Consider the following 23,903-nt stretch of genomic DNA (forward strand, 5'->3'; position numbering starts at 1 on the left):
TGACCCATTGCCCGTCTCCTGACCAATAAACTGTCTTTAAATTTTACCTATCTTGTCTGCCTGAATTCTGGGTCCTCTGGTTCTGTTCATTACAGTTATATGGTTATACCAAAAAGACCAAATTCCAGTTTATTGTGATAAAACAAGGTTATATACTCCAAGTGTCCATCCAGATAGTGTTTTGATAGTCCCCTTTGAGCCTAAAAATAAGAACTTCATCTGCATCATCTGCATGCAAACTAAGTGCTTAGTTTGCATGCAGATGATGTGGAGACATCTACCGGCCGGCAGTACCTTAGAACTATCTGAAAGCCATTTGCCGACTAATAAATTAGTAGTAAATAATGCCGAACCGAGCCTGAGCCCTCTGAAATGCCTTATGGCCTTAAATAAACCGATTTACAGCAACTCTAAGAGCTTCATATCAGAACATCAGAAAGAAAATTCCCGTTCATAAGCAGAAACAGGGACAGAGCATCAAGGTAAGAACCAATCAGTCAATCTATTTATAATGTTGTTCATACTTTGTCACAATTTGTCTTGGATGAACCCAGAACCACAACACACGGGACTAAAATTAATAGTTTTTATTGGGAGGATGAAGGGATGGTAAATTATGTGTCCAGAGAGGCAGAACTGAACAGGAGCAGGAATGTAGGTGATGGCAGGAGCTGACGGCCCGGGGCTTGAGAACAGGGAGCCACAGACAGGCAGCAGAGTCCACAGCTTTACAGAGACGGGTAGCAGTGTTCACAGCTCTTCAGAGGCAGGTAGCAGAGTCCACAGCTTCTCAGGGACGGCTAGCAGCAATCACAGCTCTTCCAAAATGACAGACAAAGTTCAGAGCTTCTCAGAGACGACTGGCAGGACTAACCTTAAATGAAAAAACAGAGGGCAGAGTTCCAAAGACACACAGATGACCGGCATGGAGAGGGTGTTGAATGATGACGGACCAGCGAGGAAATGGAAACAGAGGGAGGTTTTAATAGGGGAACTAACAGGTGGAAAGAGTCTGACTGATTGATTAGTAAATAGCTAACAGGTGCGACTGACTGCAGAAGGAGTGAAGTGAAGGCTGAGTGAAAAGGGATGATGAAACCAGTGGCGGATCTAGGGGGCGGCTACTTGGGCTACAGCCCCGGTTGTTTCCCGATGAGCCCCGGATCTCGCTTCTGAGCTGATATGTTGTAAAATGTGCAGTACTGAAATTCACCAGAGAGTGGCAGCATGCGCGGGGAAGCAGGCTGTAGCCTTCCAGTGCAGAAGAAGAAGTGTTTTCTTCCTTCCAGTGCAGAAGAAGAAGTGTTTTCTTTCGTCGCTGCCAGCTTTTAGAAGTAGAGCGCCTCCGCGGTAAAATTTAAACGGATAGGCCAGTGGCTGATAATATCAATGGATATTAGAAGCTTTTTCAAAAAGCCGACGGCTGCACCAGCAGCACCACCAGCAGCAGCGCCAACAGCTGCTGCAAAACACACTGATGTACCAGGTATGTGAAGCTTTGACTGATTCTGAGACGTTGTTTGTCCCGTTTATTTATTTTTATTTTACAATTTTGTAAACAGCTGCCGATTAAACTGACTGTTACAACCGTGACATGATTATATGAGTTGTTTTACCGAGAAATCAATTAGAAGCGCCGGGAAAACGGCTGCAAAGCGCGTTCCCGACACAGGGGAAACAGATTTTCACGGGGGAACAGAATTGCGCACACCTGTTGACTGTCTCACCGGTAAAGATAAGAAGCTTTTATACAACAGTTCTACAAACAGATTTTATTAGTTAACAGAACAAAAAAATGTGATTTGTTTGTTGATTTAAATATTTTTTGGCTCCGCCAACACAAACAGTTCATCAGGTGGAAGGAAACAAGGCTGTTTCTAGGCAACATATCAACATTTTCAGAACAATGTGTCTCCACACATCAGCGCTGCTTTGTACCATTTACATCTACACATCAGCACCTGATCTGATCTCTGGTATCCAGGCCTCCCTCCTTCCTTTGTCCTGCTCTGAGTCTGATGAAATGTTGGTTTTGGAAGTTAAAACAGATGGATTAACGGTAATTAACGGTCCTTAGAACGCCTGTGAACTGTCCCAGAGCAGTTATCGGTAAATGGTCCATTCGTTTATCCATCTGACTCGGACGTCCGAGGATGTTGAAAAGTATCCAAGTCAGACGATGGAAAGTTGAATAAAACTCTCAAAGTGAGAACGTGGTGTCATATCCGAGGTCCAAGTCGGCTCGGAGCAATAGTACTCGTTGGAATGTCTCTTGTTCAATCAAATTACTCTGTAATTTGTTGTATACTGTAAACTGTTGTATGATTTTAAATATAGGTCAGCTGCCATCCTGCAGTAAAGACATTGGGTCATCTGCAGACTGCAGATTTCTACTGCAGACTGCAGTAGCATCAGCCAGTGAACCACCACAAACAAGTGCTGTTTCAGGTTTGTGAATGTGCAGGTCTAATTTTATTTTATTTTATTACGAGTATAGGTCTAGACCTTCTCCATATGAAACTTTTCATGATATACCTGATGTTTTTAATTTGAGATATACATTGTTAGATTACATTTACTTGACCTAAATTGGTATTAGTGAGTTGATGAGGTGAGATTGAGCTATTTTCAGTTGATTTGATGGAATGTTGGGATTTGTTTTTGTTTTTGTCATGCAGATAACACAGCTACATGTAGGGCAGACCAGCTAGGGACAGCAGCAGGTGGACTACCAGATACTGATTTAGGGACCCCAGAAAGTGGCCCAAAGCAGGTGTCCCTCCCCCAGTACCCCCTCAGCCAGTTTGGTACCCAGCAGAGGGCATTTAACAAAAACTGGTTTGAGCAATTTAAATGGCTGGAGTACTCTGTAACCAAGAACTCTACATTTTGTTTTTCATGTCGGATTTATGGAAGGCAGAATATTCGCACCAACAAGGATACTCTTTACAGTAGCTTTGGCTTTTCAAATTGGAAAAGGGCGTTGGATACCTTCCGTGAGCATGAGAAAAGTGCCCTCCACATGTCAAGCATGACCTGTTGGCAGAGCTTTAAAAGCACACAAAATCATGGGGATGTGATTGAGCAGCTGAATACTGCAAGCGCAGCAGAAATAAAAGAGAGGCGGCAATACCTTAAGCGCATATTGGGAGTAACCATATTTTTAGGGAAGCAAGGCATCCCATTCCGTGGGCATGATGAGCAAGACACAAGTCATAATCCAGGCAACTTCCTCGAATGCATGCAACTCCTCAAAGAGTTTGACCCCTTTCTCCAAAAATATAAGCCTCCATCTAATGCCGTCTACCTCTCCCATTCGACCCAAAATGAAATGATCACCAGCATTTCACAAGAAATAACAGAAAATATCACAAAACAAATTAAATCATCCAAAATGTACTCTGTGATGGCAGATGAAGCCAGAGACCAACATACAGAGCAGCTGGCTGTCTGTGTCCGTTATGTCACACAAGGGGGTACGCCAAAAGAGGCATTTCTTGGGTTACAAAAGCTAGACAGTTTTGACGCAAAGTCAATTGTAGATAGAATAGAGGCATTGCTACAGTCCCACAATCTAAGTGACCTCATGTGTGTTGCACAAACATATGATGGAGCAGCTGTGATGAGTGGACCAGTTGGGGGTGTTCAGGCCCGCTTCAGAGAGCAACACCCTGAAGCTGTGTATGTGCACTGTTACGCACATGAGCTCAATCTTGTTCTGTGCTACACATGCAAGGCTATACCTGAAGCTACCACATTCTTTGATCTCCTTGAAAACATCTACACGTTTTTTAGCAACTCTCTTGTCAACCACAACAAGTTCATAGAAATCCAAAACCAACTGGGATTAAAACCATCTCAACTTGTGGAGCTATCCACAACAAGATGGGCTTGCAAGGTGAGGTCTATCAATGCTGTCTTGAACAACCTTCCGGCCATTCTGGCATGTCTCTGCAACATAAAGACAGCCATGGCCAAAGGGATCCTGGCAAAGCTCTCCAAGCCAAAGACCATCTACCTGCTTGTGATGTTTTCCAAACTCCTCAGTATTACTGAAGGGCTTCACCGGTACCTGCAAGGGGAGAGTTTAGACCTAGGTAGAGCGGCTCAGTATAAAATGGCAACTGTTCAAACCCTGATAGATCTCCGCACAGATGCAGGAGCTGAGGATGTGTTTATGAAGGCCAGAACCATATGTGAGGAAAATCACATCCAGCTCCCTGTTGGTCCCAGGCAGAAACAAAAAAGATTGGATCAGTTTGTGGTGGAGTCAGCCTGTGGGTCAACCTCCAATCCTACCACCCCTGATGATTTCAGACATCAGCTTTTTTATCCTTGCCTGGACCGGATGATACGGGAGCTCACCCATCGGTTTTCAGATGTTGGAGAGGAACTTATGTCAGGCATTCAAGCCTGTAACCCAAACTCATCGACCTTTCTTTCTGAAGATGCTCTCAAGTGCCTTGCCTTGCATTATAAGATTCAGCTGAAGCCAGAAGAACTCTTTGTGGCAAAAAATTTCATTATGATAAGGATGGAGAAAGAGGAAGTCCCTGACACAGCCGCTGTGTTCAGACTACTTGATGGAGACATGTTTCCCAGTCTGAAGGCGGTCCTCCAAGTGGCCCTGACAATTCCAGTAAGTAGCTGCAGCTGTGAACGCTCCTTCAGTGCCTTGCGACGTCTTCACACATGGTTGAGGAGGACCATGGGCCAAGACAGGCTGAATGATCTAGCCATCATGTCCATTGAAAAGGAGAACCTGCATGCTATAACTCCTGATAATGTCATTGACAGATTTGCTCATTTAAAGCCACGCCGGCATAGCCTTATGCTGCCACCACAACAAAATGAGTAAAGACAAAGGATAAGAAGGAATGAAAGGTAGATCTGAAGAGGAAGGAGTGAAGAGAAAGTTAAGGGAAAAATCAACAGAAATGGAAGTCACAAAAATTTGGGGAGAAAGCAAAAGAGGAGAGACAGGAGAAGAAAAGGGGTTAAAAATAAAGGATTGAAAAACAGAGAAGTACAGGACAGCTGATGTGCCAGCCAGTGTCACGGGTAGCCTGCAGTAAGGAAGCAGGATGCCTTTTATTATTGTACTTTATTTCACATCCTTTATTATCAGTGTCAATAACTTTTTGTTTTGTATTTCTTTCTTTCAGTGGACGGTGGGGCATATGTTAATGTTCATGCTCTGAGGTCTGGGGGCCAGTCCAAGCTCATGGTTCCTAAGATGAGACTTAAAACCAGGGTGGACAGGGCATTCTCTGTTGTTTGTCCCAGACTCTGGAACACTCTGCCCGTCTGTGTTTGAACAGCCCCCACTGTGGAGGGTTTTAAGTCTCGTCTGAAGGCCCACTTTTATTCTCTGGCTTTAACACTGTGTGACTTGTATGGTCCTATGTGTCTTTTACTGTTTTAGCTGATTGTCCTATTTTATTTTATTTTATTGGATTGGATTTATTGTATTATTTTATTGTTCTCTTATATTTTTTTTGTCTATTTTATAATTTTATTTATTTATTTTTTATTATGTATTTTAAATGTGCAGCACTTTGATGAACATGTTTCTGTTTTAAATGTTCTATATAAATAAAGTGGATTGGATTGGATAAGACGGTTCTCCGTGCCTCTCTGCTGTGGTGAGTTGAAGTACAAACAAATTCGTAGTTTTGTTTGCGAGGCAGCAAAAAAAAAAGACGGAACAAAGTAATCAGCATCTGCACCCTCAGGGCTAAGCCCCTGATCTCCTAGAATCCTAGATCCGCCCCTGGATGAAACTGAAAACTAACAATAAATAAAGTCAAAAACCTTACTAAAAACCCAAACGAGGAAGAAAAGTGAAAGCTAATGGTAAACAGAAGCCAAACCAAAACTATTATCACAGTATTAAAACTGATGTTTACTCACGGTTCGCTGGGAGATGCTAATAGCTGTTAGCTGCTTCCCTGTTTATCCCCTTCTGCACATACACAGTCTCGTACTTCCATTGTTATTATAAAGAAATACAAAGGGCTTTATTCACTTACAAACTGAGCAAAAACAAAGCGTAAAATCCCAAAATTATATACTGATATACCAGCAGGACAGCAGGACACAATCTTTGACAAAAACTTTGTATGCAACCTGAGTGAGTTACCGACGTATACATTTCAACCATGTCAAATAAAGTGGCTATGCACCATTAATAAATATGTAAATCAGAGGTTAAAGCACTGATGTTGAAGAACCTGTTAAAAAATTACTCTTGTTGCTGTTTTAAACATCCTCACGGAGCTTAGCTACATGGTGAAATTCATCTTGTCTTTGAAGAGGCTGTGTCTGTCTGGATGGTGAAGTAGGAGTGCAGAGAGGAGGGATGAGGCCTTCCCTACCGATGATAAAGAAATTTTAGGCCCCGTTTTGTGTGTACGCAAGCTTTATAAATTAGATCCCCTGTCTTTTATTAGGGTATTGTGAGCCATTTCAATATTAAGATGACCAATATAACTGGATCCCATACTCCACCTGCCAGAAATCCAAACATCCCTCCAAACACTGATATGTATCTTTTTTTTTTCTGGATCAGACGTCTTGACCTCTTTATGGAACAAAAATTAAGTTGAAAGTCAAGATTGGTTAGCCTATCGGAACAACTTTAACCACATCTAAACACTAATGGACGGCTTTAATTAAACAACTCGTGATGAATAGAGGTATGGTGGAGTCAAGAACAGGGCAATTTGGAATTGCCCTAAACTGATCAGTAAATGTATAACCACTGGTTATACATTTATCATTACTTTATATGTTTTATACTTTATCATTACTTTTATTTTTTTGTCACTTTTGATTTAATTTTTTAAAACAATGCAGTGACAAAGTATTTGAATTCCCCAAGATATTTTCAGTTTTTGCTTTTTTTGTCACCTTTAAATGTTTCAGATAATTTAAAGGTGACAAAAAAACAACAATTACACCTCTGGATTTACCTGTCATGACTAGCACTTGTAAGAGAAATCTACCTATGGTTTTGATTTCGGAACCATGACCTGTATTATTCCACAACTCTATTCCCTGGCTGGATTTGTCTGGCCTGTTCTGTCTGCCCATGTTTGACCCAAGCCTGACTCCTGGACTTTGAACATCTTTGGCTTTGTTAATTAACATTTTTACAATGCACCACCACGGTCAGCTAAAACTGTGGGTCTCTTGTCTGCCTATTTCTTAAATTTTTTGCAAAATAAAATCTGTTATTTTATACATTATGCAATAGTAATAGAACTACTGATTGCTAAAATTACTGGTGAGTGTTTTTTTTGTAAGTAAGATAAATTGGCTACATTTAGACTTCAATTGTGATGAAAGCGAGGTAGCTTTGATGAAAACTCAATATGCAGCAGAATTCAAGCCAGCTGTGCAAGTGGAAACTTGTATAAGTCCTACAGACCCAATTCTTTTCCTACTGTTAGGTGTATAGTATAATTGGGTTGGTACTCTTATATTCCTCAGTCTGACCTCTCATTCAGACAGACTCCATCATCCGTGCCTACTCCCTTCCGTCACAAACAAAAGCCATTCTAGTCAATGCATGAAAATATGAGTTCTTACCACTTGGTACCATTTATTAGCCAAAATTATTGCACTCCAACCCATCCTTTTCTATATGAATATTGCAAAACTATGTGAAGGAATACCATACTCATTCCCTGACATGCCTCCATTTAGAGATACAGGAAAAAAAGCTCTGAATGTGTGAATCTGCACGATCAAAAGTTGCATACACACAGTAGATGAGGAACCTTCTGGGATTTAAACTGGAGACACTTCTAAATGAGATGTGTAAAAACTCAAACTCAGCAATTTCTTATCTCACGCACAAAAATAGACTAACGTTATACATGAATTATATGGATCATTCACACTATTCTGATGAATGAAGACATACGTGCACATTGAAAAATGTGTCTATGTAATTTAAAATTGTATGCATGTATTTATTCAGGTAATTACTGTAAACTCAGTAGCCCCTTTCACATTGTGATGCTACAATAAACACAAAACAACAAAACTCCAATGTGGATCGCTTTGTCCACTCACTTTATACAAGGCAATGTACTGAGATCACTGGTCATGTAATCATTCACTCCATGTAGCTTGGATGGCATATTCAGAGGGGCGGGGCTCACAACTTGCAGACTTCACCTGCAGGGGATCTCCCAGGGGCTGAGGTCTGTTGCAGTTCTTATACACATTGTTTAAATGCATTCAGTGCTTTTACTGCAAGCATAGTTGTTGCACACTGTCTTATTATCTTATCAGTTATTAAAATAATCAGTACATTTATCAGAAGCGACTGACACTGGATGGTTATATGACATGTAGCAAGACCAAATAAACATAAGTGAACAACAAAGAACTAATGACAAAACCAAAGACAGTCAAAACCCTAATACCTGGAGATTGTGACATATTCAGTGTTTCTCAGCATACGCTTTAGTTGTGTATGCCAGCCTTAGAGATTGCTGTGGCTGCACACATTTAACCATCAGTTTGTTATTGATAAAGCTGAACATTTGTGTGGAAAAGGTGTAGTCCCCTTTTTTGTGCATATGCACCCTTTGTACATGATGCAACAGTTGTTTCACAACATCCCAGCACACATAGCAAGATAGGAAATGTGTGTTGCTAAGCAAAAGCGACATGTTACACATATGATTAACAAAAGTTTCACTAGTAAAATGCCGATTCAGCAAATTCACTGTACAAAAAAAAAAAAAGATAATACATGGACATAATTTACAGATCTAATTTTCAAGTTTGTCTGCACTTACATTTAGAAGAAATATGCATTGATTTAAAAGTTTTGTTATATCTATTCACACCCAAAAAAAAACATTAAAATATTTTAAGCTAAGGCCATAGGGTGATCACTTTAATTTCTCAGCTCAACTCAAGTAGTGATTGGAACTGTGATTGGTATTAACACAGAGGTGAGGTCATAGAAGGAAAGTCAAGAGAGGTGAAAACAAGTAATGGAAGCAAAAAAAAAATATTTCCACTCAGGAGCTGCTCAGGCACCAAAACAGTTCCTTCCATCAACAATGTTATATCTACAGCTACAAGCTCACAGTGAAACCTATCGCACTGAACATGATTGCACACAGACCACGCAGGGATACATGTAGGGCCAGGCACTGTATAAGTGTGTGTATGCGTGCACACACGTGAATGTGCCTGTGCACATGCCTGCGCTTGAAACACAACGTTTTACCCAACATGAACCCTATTGAGTAAACAGAACCTTACATTAGCCTTGCAGCTATCGACCACCGCTGTCTGCCTACATCTGAACGGTGCCGCGTTTGTTTACTATCGCTCGATGACTTCATTCCCCTCTTCACCCCCTCAGGGCTTCAGCGGAGACTGACCTGAGTGAACCCAAAGACACACACTCATACACACAGCTGATGAATTATGTAATGCAAGCGATTTGGACGTGGAGAGAAAGCCTGGCTCATGAGGGATTTCTCCACTAATGCAGCAGTTTACTGCACTAATAATAACAGCAGGAAGCATGCACACATCTTCCGACAAACTGGTGAACATCGAAAGCTGCCACAAGAGTTGAAATTGTACCCGTGCTCCACACTGTTCCAACTGGTCTTTCTGGGAACTCATACGGTGTTCCAGAGCGCAACAGCCTGAGCTATGAGTCAATTTCTCTGTGCCTTAGTCGGGCTTCTTTAAGTTTCCAGACTGGGATTTTCTGTCCCAATGAATCATCTTCCTGAGAATAAAAGTTCTGTCAGTGATTCTTTGCCCACGGAGCCATCTCTGGGCCATCAAACCAGCTTGAGCTGCAAGTCAGACTGCTTTGACAAATGAGTGGTGAACGGTGACGCTGTCCCATGTGTGTTCTGGTTAACATTGCCAATGGAAACATCCCAGAAGGACTTGCCGATCAAAGACAAAACGGCAGAATGTGAACTTCGCTGCAGCAGTATGAAAATCTGGGGTGAGAGACGTCACGAAAGAGCGATGTTTAAACTGTCATCACGTACCCTCAGGGCTGCATTAAGTGCAGAAGCCTGAGCTGTTAGTTCAAGCAGCTGTTTAACAGAAGGACTGCTTCATTCTGACAGAAACCTCTCCAAATTCTTCCGGGGGGAGATTCATGGGGGACACAACTATAGCTGGCAAATTACTTACAATTTTTCATCAACAATACTGCATGTTAATAGCTCCCAATTAACCTCATGGTGCTTGATGAAAAGTCAGAGGGTCTCCAAGTTTTTGGGCTACGTGGATCACAGATGGAGTTTAGGACAAAATACATTTAGTAGAAAGAATTGCAATTAGAAAAGTATATTTTACAAAGAGTAGAATCAGATTGATGACCAAGTCAGTTGATTTTCTTTTTGTAGAACCAACTGTTTATATTAAAATGTTGAAAAACCACTTTCCCTGATAGTCTGTCATCTTGCTATTACTCATTTTGTAGCAAATCTGCGGCCACTATGCGAGCCTGTGGTTTCAGGGTGGAAAGAATGGCGTTCAGAAAGGTTTTTAAACTAGTTTGCAGACTACAGTGATTACTTCTCTATGGATTACTAAGTAGATCATTTAGAGCAGGGGTTCCCAAAGTGGGACTCAGGACCCCCTTAGGGGTCGGGAGAGGATTTAATGCTGAAATGCCAAAAAGATTTGTATTTCCTCATTTGTGAAACTGTTATCAAATTATAGCTTTACAAGATGCTCAACATTCCTCATGTTAAGACAGAGGGAAGGGTGCACTTTTTTTGTAAGCGTTCTTACAGAAACAACTTTATTCTCATCATTTTATGACTTTATTCTCATAATTGAAAAAATTATAATATCACCTGCCGAAAAAAGGGGTCATCAATATCTGACACTGTAAATTTGGAGTTAGCAGGCTGAAAATCTTGGGAACTCCTGGTTTAGAATAATGTATAATTGACTCGATGAGCAAAACATGTTTTTTAAACATTTAATTAATATATATTTTTAGCATTACCAATTCAGTAATGAAAAAAGTACACATTTGCTGCTTCCACAGAAACAAGTAGAAAAGTTACAGCCAGTTGAACTTTATCAAATGCACTGGAATAGCTGATCCATAGTAAGTGTGAGTACTCTGAAGCAAACAGATGTGTGTTAAAACTACACCATGGTGGAAAGACTTTGGCTATGTAGTCAAAATAGTTTGACTCTAAAGCCATTTCCAAGCAATTATGCAGGAGTTAAAGTTTTAGCATTGCACAGATGAAACTATGAAATCTTGAGATAAATTGCAAAAGAACCAGGAATGCCAGCTCCAATGCTACAGATCTCTGTTAGAATGATCAATGTTGAAATTGATGACTGTATAATTAGAAATTAAACTTCAACTTGAGTGGTTTATTTGGAAGAGTAAGCAGGAGAAATACTATTTTATCTACAAAGAATATGGCAACAATACTGAGATTGATAAAATGTGGCATCTAAATGAACCGTATCACTTCTGGAACAATGTCCTCTGGACAAAAGAACAAAAATAGAGATGCTTGATCACAATCCACAGTGCCATGCTTAACAAAACACAAAGAGGGTATACGCTGAAACATTTCACAGTGACTGAAGCAGTGTGGGGGAGGAATTATGATTTTGCTGTCCTCAGACCCAATCACCTTGCAGTCTTTCAGAAAACATAAACTGCTCTGTATACTAAAGTATTCAAAGTCAAAAAGTCAACCTATTTGTTCATTGAATATCCCCTTATCAATTTGGGGAAACAGAATTGGGATCCCCAGAATGGCAGGAATACACCATAAATGGCTTGAAAGGAATATAATCAAGCTGTTGTAATGGCTTTAATAAGAACTTCTACTGAACTGAAATGTTAGAGCGTGTGCTTAGGGGAGATGCGCAGACACTAATGCCTGAAAACCTCAATGAACTGAAGCAAAGTTTGAAAACCCAGCAGGGCTAAATCTTCCTGAAACACGGTTAGAAACTTCCTCAAGTTACCACAACAGTGGGTAGGAGGGTACTTCATTTGTTATGTCTGTACAAGCAAGTATTCAATATATAATAATACTGTTAACTAACAAGTTGAATGTATGTCCAGTCAAGACTCTATGTTCCATCTGTTCAAACACATGAATTCAGTTTATGCCAAAATAGAGCAAACAGCCATGCTATTAGTGAATCCCCCTACAGTACTGCCATTAGAACAACTGTGACAGACATAAACTAAACTGGAATATGAGCGGTTTCAAAATAATACAGCCTTTCAGAAATAAGGATATTATTTTTTTTACCTTTTTTCACTAACAAAAGTGGAAAGAAGCAAACGTTTATCACAATCAGTCCAATTTGAAAACCACTTTGATTGATGGCTGTCCAAATCTGAAATGCCTTTTGTACTGTTTCCCAACTCATGATGCTTCTTTTCCCCTCTGGTGAGCTCCTCATCATGTATTCAAAAAGTAGAGAAAACATAAAATTTAAGGGGAAAAAACAGCTCCCAATGAGGACATGTAATTTAAAAGTTGGTTTAAATGCTAACACAAGCAAAAAAGGTATTATGTACTACTAGGAGTTTCTAAGATCTTTTGAGAGATGAGAAGGTTGTAAAAATAGCCTGGCTGGTGTGACAGGTATACTGCAGTGTCCACTACCACAATACAGAACTTTTCTTATCATTGTCATACCTACTACATGCCTACTTCAGTAGGGACTTAAATTAATATTCACGTATTCAGCCCAAAGAATGTCTCACTCAAGGTAGATGTCTAAAAATATACACACTATTTTGCCAAAAGTGTTCGCTCACCTGCCTTGACTCACATATAATCTTAAGTGACATCCCATTTTTAATCCAGAGGGGTGCAATATCCCTTGATGCTCCCAGTTTCTGTGTGCTCTGCCTGCTGGATTGAGGAACCCTGCTTGTGCTCAGCCCTCACTGAAGAATGTTTCCAGTGTCTGTGTGCTGCTATCTGCTCAGTTTCCTGATAGATCCTGCTGCTTGCTCAGCCCGCTCTGGTAAGCCTTCGGCCTACAGTATCTGCTCTAGTCTACTCCTGTCTTCACCTCAGGTTCAACTTCTACATCGCCTGCTACTCCTGCTCTGTTCTGGTCCAGTCTGCATCCTCGAGTCTCCTCCCCATCCCCTGCCAGCCTGCTTCACTTGCCAGAATTCAACCTTTCAATAAATCTTTAAAGGCTAATATCTGGTTCACAGCATCACACCTGACAAGATATCCCCATGAATGAATCTACTACATTATCTCTGATAAAAAATATCATATTTGCCTGGTGATCAATACCTGGTGTTATTATCGTAATCATATTATTTTAAACGCAGTTCAGGTGTTGCGTTTAAGACTTAAACATGTTATGGATATGAAAGTTTAGACCTCATAAACCTCCATGCTATATTTAGCAATTTTAATAAAAGTAATAGAAATTTGAAACAAAAAGCCTTTCCATGCCTGATCTTTACTCAGGCATGGAATTCATTTTAATTTAATGCTTGGTTTGATTTAGTTTTTATGCAATATTCAGAAACTATTTTTATCTTTGCTTCTTTCTTCACAGATATATTCCATTCCAACAGTAATCATTGATTATTTTTCAAATAAAGCAACTTAATCAAGTTTCAGAAACACAGAACAAGCAAGCAGAGATTGGCAGTTGGGTCTTTCATGATGTTAATGTGAATTAATTGGGAAATTGGATTAATTTAGCATCTTTTCCACAACAATGTGAAGGTAAATATATGTGGCAACCATACAAAGACCTGAGCATCAACTTGTAAAATATTCTGTGCTTTCTCGTGGCTTAGACCAATCCCAAGCCACAATAAACACAGTGAGTTGCAAGAAAGGACATCCGGCCAAATTTACTGTGCGAGTCAATAACATGAAATTCATACAAGATCGGTTGATGCCTAGATCATGGGTGTCCAAACTGTTCATTATGTGGGCGTTAATATATGTTATGTTAATTCAAAAGTCCTTGAGGTCCAAAAATGTAATTAAACAAACTAAAATTATTAATACACTATAATAAGATTTTTTTAACTGTTCCATAAAATGTGTGCATGAGATTTTTTCACTAAACAAATTATTCAGATTTTCTGTAGGAACAGGATGTGTAAATCACTGCAGATACAAAATTCAGAACTAACACACTAAAACATTCATTTATCCCTACAGTGAAACGATTTGTTATGTCTGTGTGTTTTACTACTGGTTGTGCAATCAATTGCCCCAAGGGGGTTAATGTAGATTATTGAACTGGAACTTGAAAAGGGATTAGTGCTGGACGATATAGATATATATATAAAGCATATCGATAAAATAGCAATCATTTTGATCAATATCGATAATTATGAACAAACTAAAAACATATAATTTAAATGCAGCCCTGGCCATTTAATGATGTTGAATAATTACTTATTTTTAAATATAGAACACACAAACACTGAATTCAAACTTAACCCTTTATTCAACCAACTTTTTACCAAAACTGAAAGTTTTTAAAGAAGAAAAAAGAGCGCGTGCTCTCTGAAGGGGGTGGAGCTTGGTCCTGTGTCTGTGTTGTTGGGAGGATGTAATGACTGTAATATTAACCTACATGATAGGATGCACAAGGAAAGAAAGCTTTTATTCATCCATCCATCCATTTTCGAAACCACTTAATCGCGGGGGTTGCTGGTGCCTATCTCCAGCGTTCACTGGGCGAGAGGCGGGGTACACCCTGGACAGGTCGCCAGTCTGTCGCAGGGCAACACAGAGAGACACAGGACAAACAACCATTCACACCTAAGGAGAGGCCAATTAACCTAACAGTCATGTTTTGGACTGTGGGAGGAAGCTGGAGTACCCGGAGAGAACGCATGCACAGGGGGAACATGAAAACTCTATGCAGAAAGACCCAGGGGTGTACTCGAACCCAGGACCTTCTTGCTGCAAAGCACCAGCGCTACTCACTGCGCCACTGTGCAGCTTTTATTCAATTCAACATTTTATTGACCCTTTTTTTTCTATCATCTATATACGTCTATCGATCAATATTTATTATTATTGAATTATCGTCCAGCCCTAAATGGGATTTAGCACATATTCCTTATTAAAAGATCATCATTCAGTTGGCAAATTCTTCTGGGCTTGATTAACAAAAAAGCTAATTCTTTGTGTCTGTTCTTAGCAATAAGAACAGTATTTTGGTCATGTGGTTATCATATGTTGGATAGATGTGGCCCTATTTACTATGAAATTAAAGATAATTACTTTGTTTTGTACCTCATATTTGCAATTGTAAGAAGATTTTAACTTGTCTATAATATTTCTGCCCCTAAAATATCTTTATCTGCATGGGCCATGGATAGGCCAAATCATTCTTAAATTGTATTTGGGGGCTCACAAAACTGGCCAGGGGTGCCCACTTTGGACACCCCTGGCCTAGGTTAACAATAGTGACTGACAGAGTACCAGTGGAAATTGAACTACTGTTGATGAGCAAAGGTAAAGAGGAAGAAGAGAAGGATGACGTGAATAATTAAGGGGTTACTGAGTTAGATGAAGTGAAGCAGAATACCCACAGAGGTGAGAGAGTGTTGATTGGTGCAGATTTCAATGGACACGTTGGAGCAAAGGGGATGAGAAAGTGATGAGCAGGTTTGGTATCTAGAACAAGAATGCAGAAGGACCAATGGTGCTAGATTTTGCAAAGAGGATTGAAATATCTGTAGTGAATACTTTCTTCTCCAAGAAGCAAGAAGATCGCCAAAGAATGGAGGAGAAGTTTGCTGGTACCAATTTTCAAAAACAAGGGAGATGGTCAAAGTTGTGGCAACTACAGAGGAATTAAAGTCAGTGAGTCATGCAGTGAAGTTAGGGGAAAGAGTAGTGGACGTAGACTGAGGCCAGAGGTGAGCATCTGTGAGCAGCGGTTTAGTTTCATTCCAAGAAAAAGCACAACAGATGCAGTATTTGTTTTGAGGATGTTGATGGAGAAGTACAGAGAAGGTCAGAGAGAGCTGCATTGTGTGTTAGTAGCTCAACAGAAAGCATATGACAGGGTGCTGAGAGAGGAGCTGTGGTACTGCATGAGGAAGTCTGGAGTAGAAGAGAAGTATGTTAGAGTGGCGCCTGACATGTATAAGAGCTGTAAGGTAGTAAGGATCGGCTCTGAGCCCGTTTCTCTTTGCTGTGGTGATGCACAGGTTGACAGATGAGGTGAAACAGGAATCTCCCTGGACTGTGATGTTTGCAGACAACATTGGGATCTGCGGCGAGAGCGGGGAACAGGTGGAGGAAAATCCAGAGAGATGAGGGTTTGCCCTGGACAGGAGAGGAATGAAGGTTAGCTGTAGCAACACAGAATACATCCGAGTGAATGATCGGGACTCAAGTTGAGCCGTGAGGTTGCTTGGAGCAGAGATAAAGAAGATGGAGGATTTTAAGTACTCAAACAGTGCAGAGCAACAGTGAGTGTGAAAAAGAGGTGAAGAAACCCGTCCAAGCAGGCTGGAATGGGTGGAGAAAAGTGTGAGGTGTGTTGTGTGATAAAGGGTTTCAGCAAAAATGAAAGGAAAAGGTGTATAAGACGGTGGTGAGACAAGAGATGTTGTACAGTTTAGAAACAGTGAGGACAGGAGCTCTAGAGGAAGACCACATGGGATATTTATGGATGGAGTTAAAGAGGACATAAAGGTATTGGTGTGAGAGAAGAAGATGCAGAAGATACGGTTAGATGGAGACAGATGACTCCCTCTGGTGACCCCTAAAAAGGAGAAAGAATAAGATAAAAAGTCTAATAATGTTGCAAATGTGTCCAAAAATACAATTTCACACTTGAAAGTAAGTCTGCTTCTTTATATCTGTGGTGTGGGTTCAGTTTCCTCCTTCTTAAAAACACAATCATTCCAACTAGAACAGACAGATTTTATTCCATTACTGAACAGCAGCCATTCAGCATGTGTTTGGGTTTAACTCATTTATAGGGGGCATTTTGGACCTTTCTGAGCGGTTTCCTGTCAGATGAAAAACTAACCCTCCTCCAAATGCTTTCACGCTGTCGTCCATGCTGTTCCACTTAACCACAGTAAAACACAATTAACGGGAACCTTTCAGCTACTTGGATTATACCTGTATGAGTGAAGGCCGACGTGGATTGCTGTGTCACTCTCGCTCTCACACCGCATTCTTAATGGTGGAGTAAATTGTCTTGGCAACGTCATGCAGTTACAACATCTGCTCATTTGGGGCAGTATCGCAAGAAGCTGCCCATTGTGAACAGCAGGCAAGGCAGCAAGCTATCCAGTATGCTGCTACTTACACAAGACTGCAGGAAAACCAACAAAGAGGGCAGAGAATAAACTATTTATTATGGCCTTATGCTGTGGTTAACTAGACACTGAGCAAGGAGTTGCAAGGATTCCAAAGTTTACACATCCCAGCCACTCTCTTGTACATCCTGCTCCTGTTCTTAACCATTCTCCGTTAAGGGTCTTTATTATATAATGTCGTTTGCTGTTTGTTTTACGATGCAATTGTTGGAAACCAAAGTCAAATTCCTTGTTTGTGTAATGATCAGAGGCAGGGGACCCAGAATTCAGCCAGACCAGCAGAGGTTTCTTTAAAACGAAGGATTTTAATAACAGAAATCAAAACAGAGACAAAATCCAAAAAAACCTGTTGTAACAACAGTCCAGTTGTGCAGGCAGGGCAGGGCAGGATCAGACAGGACAGGATGGCTCAGGTTACTGGAGACAAAGGGGGTCAAAAATCCAAAAGCAAATCAAAAACAGAATCTTGCAGAAGGAGATTCACCCATAACTCAACAAGACGACCTGGCACTGATGTCTGGTCTCAGCAGTTTATATGGAGGTGGAAGCAGGTGAAACCGGTGAGAGGTGATTGCAGCAGGGGTGGAGTTAGGTAGGTGTGCAGAGTAAGTAATTAGACCAGACATCAGTGCTGAGGCTCAAAACAAGACCAGATCAGAAACCAAACTTAAAACAATAACTGTAAAAGAAGCCTCAAAACTCACACTAAGACAAAAACCAAAACTAAGACAGAACTCCAACTATGACAGAACCTAAAACACAAATAAACCAAAAAGCAGGGAAAAACTAACTTTAACCAAATCATAAACAGGAACCAAGACAGAATATTACAGTTTGTACCCAAAAACTCGGTTAATAAAGTTGATTCTAATTCTGATTCTGAAGTGACTGGCTTTTTCTTATCAGGCTGCCTTATAAATCCTACAACAGAAAAAAGCATGATGGATGTATATTGTCAGTTTCTTACAGAGCTATACTGTAACACAGCCTTTCACAAAGCTCAGCCCCGGTTGGGAAGTGGACCAATCAGTCCGACTAAAGCCGGGGAATCAGATTAGGACGTTTGGATCTAATGTTTGAGAAGACCCGCTGTAATGTTTTACTTTAAATGTCAGGATGTGAAGACTTTGTGCTTTCGCTGCCCTGTACTGTAAGGGACTGATTTTCAAAGATTCCAAATAAAGACCACTAAATTGCGTGGACAAAAAAAACAACTGTGTGAACAATAAGTGGGGGTGTTGCGCCTGATCTTCAAAGATTGCCTCTTCAGTGGATAAGAAATGCAAAGCAGATTCTGTCCACCTCATTTAAAGGTGCATAGCCATGTTATTTGCCTTTTTTTATTTATACTTTAGTAACTCACTCACACAAAGTTTATATGAAAGATTATCACGTATTGCTGGCGTATTAGTTATAATTTTGGCATTTTACGCTTTGTTTTTGCTCAGTTTGTTAGGAAATAAAGCCCTTTGTGTTTATTTTTAATAACAGCGCAAGTACATCACTGTGAATGTGCAGCAGAGGGTAAAACAAGACAGTGGCTAACTGCTATTAGCATCTCCCAGCAAAGTAATGGAAACAATGAAGAAAGGTCCAAGATCCAGTAAAAAAAAAAAGCAAAAGAATAAGATTTCAAGAGGGAAAAAAATGGAATGGTACTGGGAATACAGAATGAACGTTGGTGTTCAGTGAAGCCGAAACTAAAGCTGCTGATTACTCAGATGTGACCTCAGAGTTGATTGGTGTGAGTTAACGTCCTTATTAATACTGTGATAATAGTAATAGCAATGCTCGTCTTAGCCTCTAGAGTCTTAAGTACAAACATTATAAATAGATTGATTGATTAATATTGGTTCTTACCTTGATGCTGTGTCCCTGTCTCTGTTTATTAACAGGAATTTTCTTTCTCTGCGATGTTCTGATATGAGGCTCTTATAGTTCCTGTAGATCGGTTTATTTAATTAATAACGGTTGGTCTTAGATCACGCCAGCTGTTGCTTTACACTGAGGCATCGCAGTGGATCAAACTCAGTCAGGCATCATTAAATTTTGATTTATTGATTTATTTGTTGTCATATGATAGTTCTGATAGTTCTGCAGTACCGCCAGTAGATAACACCACACCCTGTGCTGGGTTCTATTTAGGCTCAAAAAGAACTATGAAAACACTATCAGAGTGGACACTTGGAGTATATAACCTTATTTTATCATGATCAAATGGTTTTTGGTCTATTTTTATAAGCATACAACGTGACTATTTACCTTTAACTGAGTAAATTGCATGCACTATTGGCTGCTTGGGAGCTGTTGTAAAAGGAAGAGGAAGATCAAATCCTTCACATAATCTCTCCAGACACCAAGCACGCACAAAACCGTTTTTAATGAATAGAAAACTTAAACTTTTTCTTAGAAACAATATTAATTATTAAAAAACAAAGAAAATGGGGTTGTTTTGTCAGCGGAAGTTCTGCAAAAAGAAGAAAAAAAATGTATGTCTGAGTTTAATAAGAAAATATAATAACTGACAAATCAGATATATCCCTGTTTATCATTATTCTACCGTATTGTGTATCAGTGCAACTCTACTGAGTTGCATGTTAAATGCAACTCAGTAGAGCTTCTCCAGCCCTGTTGATTGAAAACCTCCATCCAGTTGTTGGAGGTAATAATGTTAATAACTTAAAAAAAAAATAGAAGTGTCCAGGGTTTACCCCACTCTCTCCAATTAGAAATAGGCACCAGCCCCCCAACCTTCATGGATAAGCAGGTAGAGAAAATAGATGGATGGAATAACATTATAAAAATTATGTATTATTTATAGTGCTCTTTAAGTGTCTCAAAGTGCTAAAAACAAAAGTAAAAAGATAAATAACTAAAGTTATTAAAAGATTATGTATCCATCCTAAAACCTGAAAAAGCTGACTTAGTCAGCTGTCAGCTCCTCCCCAACGCCCCACTGAATGCAGGAAGGAGCAGTAAGGTCAGACTATGGTCAGCGACATTCATCTCTAAACATCTGGATTTACCTCCACCAACACTTCACAACAGCCAATATATTACAAACCAAGGAAGCCCCAAAATAATTTAATACAAAATCACTGTACTTTGATCGCTGGAGATTCCTGTAAACCTCCACGGTAAGGTGGTATAGAGGATGGATGGATGGATGGATGGAAGTTACAGAGCCCGTATTGAAACAGTGAGGGAGGGGAGTTATGGATAACCCGCTGTTCTAGAATGACCACACGCCCCGATTAACAGGAAAAGTCCCCGTCTTGTACATTCTGTCACCGTTTAAAATCTACCCAGATATGTCTGCAATTTCACCATTTTATGAATGAGAACAGGCCTTAAGTTACGTAACGACAGCTGTAATGGGAGCTTGTTGCACCACTGTCAGTGAAAGACATAGACCGTGGTCAATGCTCCCACGCACGCATGCACGCGCACACACACACACACACACGCACACACACACACACACACACGCACACACACACACACACACACACACACACACACACACATACACACACGCTGCTCCGCTCTAGTCACTGGATCCAGCATGGTAAAATTGTTTTGTCCCAGGATTCTTCCGTCCTTTCAGCCTGATGGCTGTTCTTAGTAGGCGGTTAATATTCAGTTTTGTTTATTTACAAGCATGCCACAATTTTTAAGATCAGGTTTGGTATTTTTCACATTGCTTTAATTGCATGACGAGTAATACCATGTTGCAAGTCTTGTTCCCATTCTAAGTCCTTGTCATTTTTCACCAAAGTGAATGCGGAGTGCAACTCCTCCTGATATGAGCAGGGGACACAGTATTTAAGAAAACAAGATTTGCAGTAACTAGATGTTACATCCATGCTTACCTAATTTGGCTGCCATAGTAATAAACTTATCAAACATGTTCATGGCTGTTGTTGTTTTTTCGAAGTCTATCAAGGGACATCTGAATGTGTTGAAGCTAATTTGGTATAATAGGGCAGAAACTGTTATATTTATATGGAATTAGCTAAAGCAGTCTTTTGTTTCTGTCCATCGGAACTTGCTAATCAAAACTATATCAAATGATAACCACTCTATCATGACTGTGAAGGATATTTCTATATCTATTCTATAATCAATCAGGTACTTATTGTACTTTTTATCTTAATTATTAACATTCTTGTTTTACATTCTTTAAGAATGTCCAATCTGTCTTTTACAAACTTTATTCAAATTGAAAAGTTATTTTCCCCTAACAAAATAAAAAATGACCTTCTATTCTTTCCCGAAACATGTTAAATGTGGACATTTCAGAAACGAGACTCACTGCTGCACAAAATGTGACTTTGGCTCATATGATAAAAAGGCTGTACCTGTTGGACATGTTATTGGGAACAAATGTTTAAATGTTTTTTTTTTTTTTACACAAATTACATTTCATTGCTAGAGTTCACACTGAGCATCAGAATATGGAAGAAAAGGTATTTAAACAACTTTGCACCTGGTAGGGTTGTTGGTGACTGACTAGCTTGTCTGAATATGTCAAACATTGCTGGGATTTCCACACAAAACCACCCAAGATTTAGAGATAATAGACCGAAATTAAAACTACTCAGTGAGAAGCAGTTGTATGGACAAAAATGACTTGTTGACATCAGATGTGGTTGGGCAGACTGGGTCTGGAGGATAGAAAGGAAACAGTAGCTCAAATACACAACCGAGGTATTAGGTATCACATGCAGATGGACAACATGTGGAACCTTGAAGCAGCTACAGCACCAAAACATCTCACCAGGTGCCACTCCTTACAGCTAAGGAAGAGAAACTGAGGCCACAGTTTTGCTGCAACACTCATATGGTAGGCTCAGAATTTGATGCAAAAGAATGGACCCACCCTGTCTATGAGCAACAGTTCAGACTGATGGAGGTGTAAACACCTGAGGATTCTTGCTGACCACCTCCATCCCTTCGTGACCACAGCGCATACATCTTTTTATGAGTAATTCAGGATAATCATCCATATCATAAAGTTCAAATAGTCTGAAAGTGGTTTCTTGAACATGACATTAAGTTCACTAGTTCTCAGTCCTACAGAGCGCCTTTGAGATGTGCTGGAAGGAATGATCACGATGTGGATGTGCAGCTCGTAACAAAACTCTGAGCAATGTTTCTGACACCTTGTTGACTCTATGAAATGAGGAGTAAAGGCAGTTCTGGAGACCAGGCCGGTAGTAGCAGGGTGTACGTTGCTTCTGATCACTGTCTGGTATTGATTCATAAGTGTAACATCATTAAAAGGACAATTCCAGACACCCACTGCATGACTCCCATCGTGAGTGCGTGCAAACTTGTGGAAAGATCGCCGTGGTGTCCGGCTTGACGTCCACGCTGTCAGTAGATTTTCTTACAAGGACACACAGTTTAATACACAACAAACGTACACAACGAGAGACACCCAGCTCTGCCAATTATCAGCTTTTACCTTTGAAGGCATTTGTAGCTTGTAGGTCAGTTTCCTGCATACTGCTCCTTCCCACGCTCAGCCAGCCTGCTGCGGATGCTGCGACGGATGCCGATGGACCGACCTCAACCTGTCCAGGCGGGGGCCGTTTGGGGGAGGGAGGGTGGTCGAGAGGAAGGGGTGGCACCAGCCAGTCTCACTGCCATCTCTGCTCATTAACGGCCCATGTGCTCGAGTTAAAAGCAGCTGTTTCTTTCACACCCAGCGGCAAGTGAAGGTCCCTCCTGTGCTTAGTGACAGCTTGTCTCGTCACCCCCTTGTTCTTTTTACTGCCGCCTGGACCACTGGTCTGTAGCAGGGGTTCAGCTTTGTTCTGATGGGGGTGGGGGGGGATAGAGGGATGGATCAGAGGAAAGAGGACGGACGATGTCAGAGATGGATGGGTTTTTTTTTTGTGGCGCAGTTAGAAGAGGATGAAGGATGCAGCGTGGGGTGTGGCTCAGCCTTGTGTTTTATAAGCGGCTCTCGACAACATTGCTGCCGCCTCTGATACTTTTTGATCGTTCGCTTCCTCCTATAACCCGGTTTTCTTCCTCCCACGTATGTCCAGTCCGAAATTCATCGGCAACTATACTCTGCCGCTGTCGCGTTGGCCGCACAGCTAGAGAAAGGAGAGAGAAACACAGAAAGAGGGAGAGCAACTCAGTGAATGCATTCATGAGTTATCAGAAACAACAGGTGGAATAGGTACGGCACAGAAAAACACAGGCAGGGCTAACTGCTAGCCTGCAACAAGCGGCTGAGAGAGGAGCGCCAAGACAACACACCTCCACAAACTCCCACGCCCGAACTCAAACACGCTCCCCACACACACACACACACACACACACACACACACACACACACGCAGATGCGTGCAGCAGTGGCCGAACGGAGTCTGAGTTAGGATAGCTGGTGGGTGGCTGGCTGGCATGGCCCACTTTAGTTCCTCTCACCCACCAGGCTCTCACATGAAAGGGGAAAGTTTTTTTTTTTTTTTCCTAACAGCCAAGCGCCGCCTGTGACCCTGTTTCATTGAACGGCGGAGAGAGATAGCACCGCGTGTCAGCG

At 40.8% G+C, this 23,903-nt stretch overlaps 1 protein-coding gene and 1 long non-coding RNA gene across 3 annotated transcripts in view; one reads left to right on the top strand and one right to left on the bottom strand.

The window, feature by feature from the left end:
* The window catches only part of LOC105933136 (low-density lipoprotein receptor class A domain-containing protein 4), a 259,066-nt gene extending 235,612 nt beyond the window's left edge, over window positions 1–23,454 (bottom strand). For both annotated transcript variants that reach the window (XM_036129040.1, XM_036129039.1), the window contains exon 1: window positions 22,815–23,454. In XM_036129040.1, coding sequence (XP_035984933.1) covers window positions 22,815–22,854 — 40 coding nt within the window. In that variant the 5' untranslated portion in view covers window positions 22,855–23,454. The remainder of the gene's footprint in view (window positions 1–22,814) is intronic.
* LOC118558566 lies at window positions 1,400–5,472 on the top strand. Its single transcript, XR_004928355.1, has 3 exons — window positions 1,400–1,486; window positions 2,338–2,448; window positions 5,166–5,472. It is a non-coding gene; the product is annotated as an uncharacterized LOC118558566 (long non-coding RNA).
* Window positions 23,455–23,903: the final 449 nt, after the last annotated feature.

The sequence above is a fragment of the Fundulus heteroclitus genome, chromosome 3, assembly GCF_011125445.2.
Source record: "Fundulus heteroclitus isolate FHET01 chromosome 3, MU-UCD_Fhet_4.1, whole genome shotgun sequence".
Taxonomy (NCBI): Eukaryota; Metazoa; Chordata; class Actinopteri; order Cyprinodontiformes; family Fundulidae; genus Fundulus; species Fundulus heteroclitus.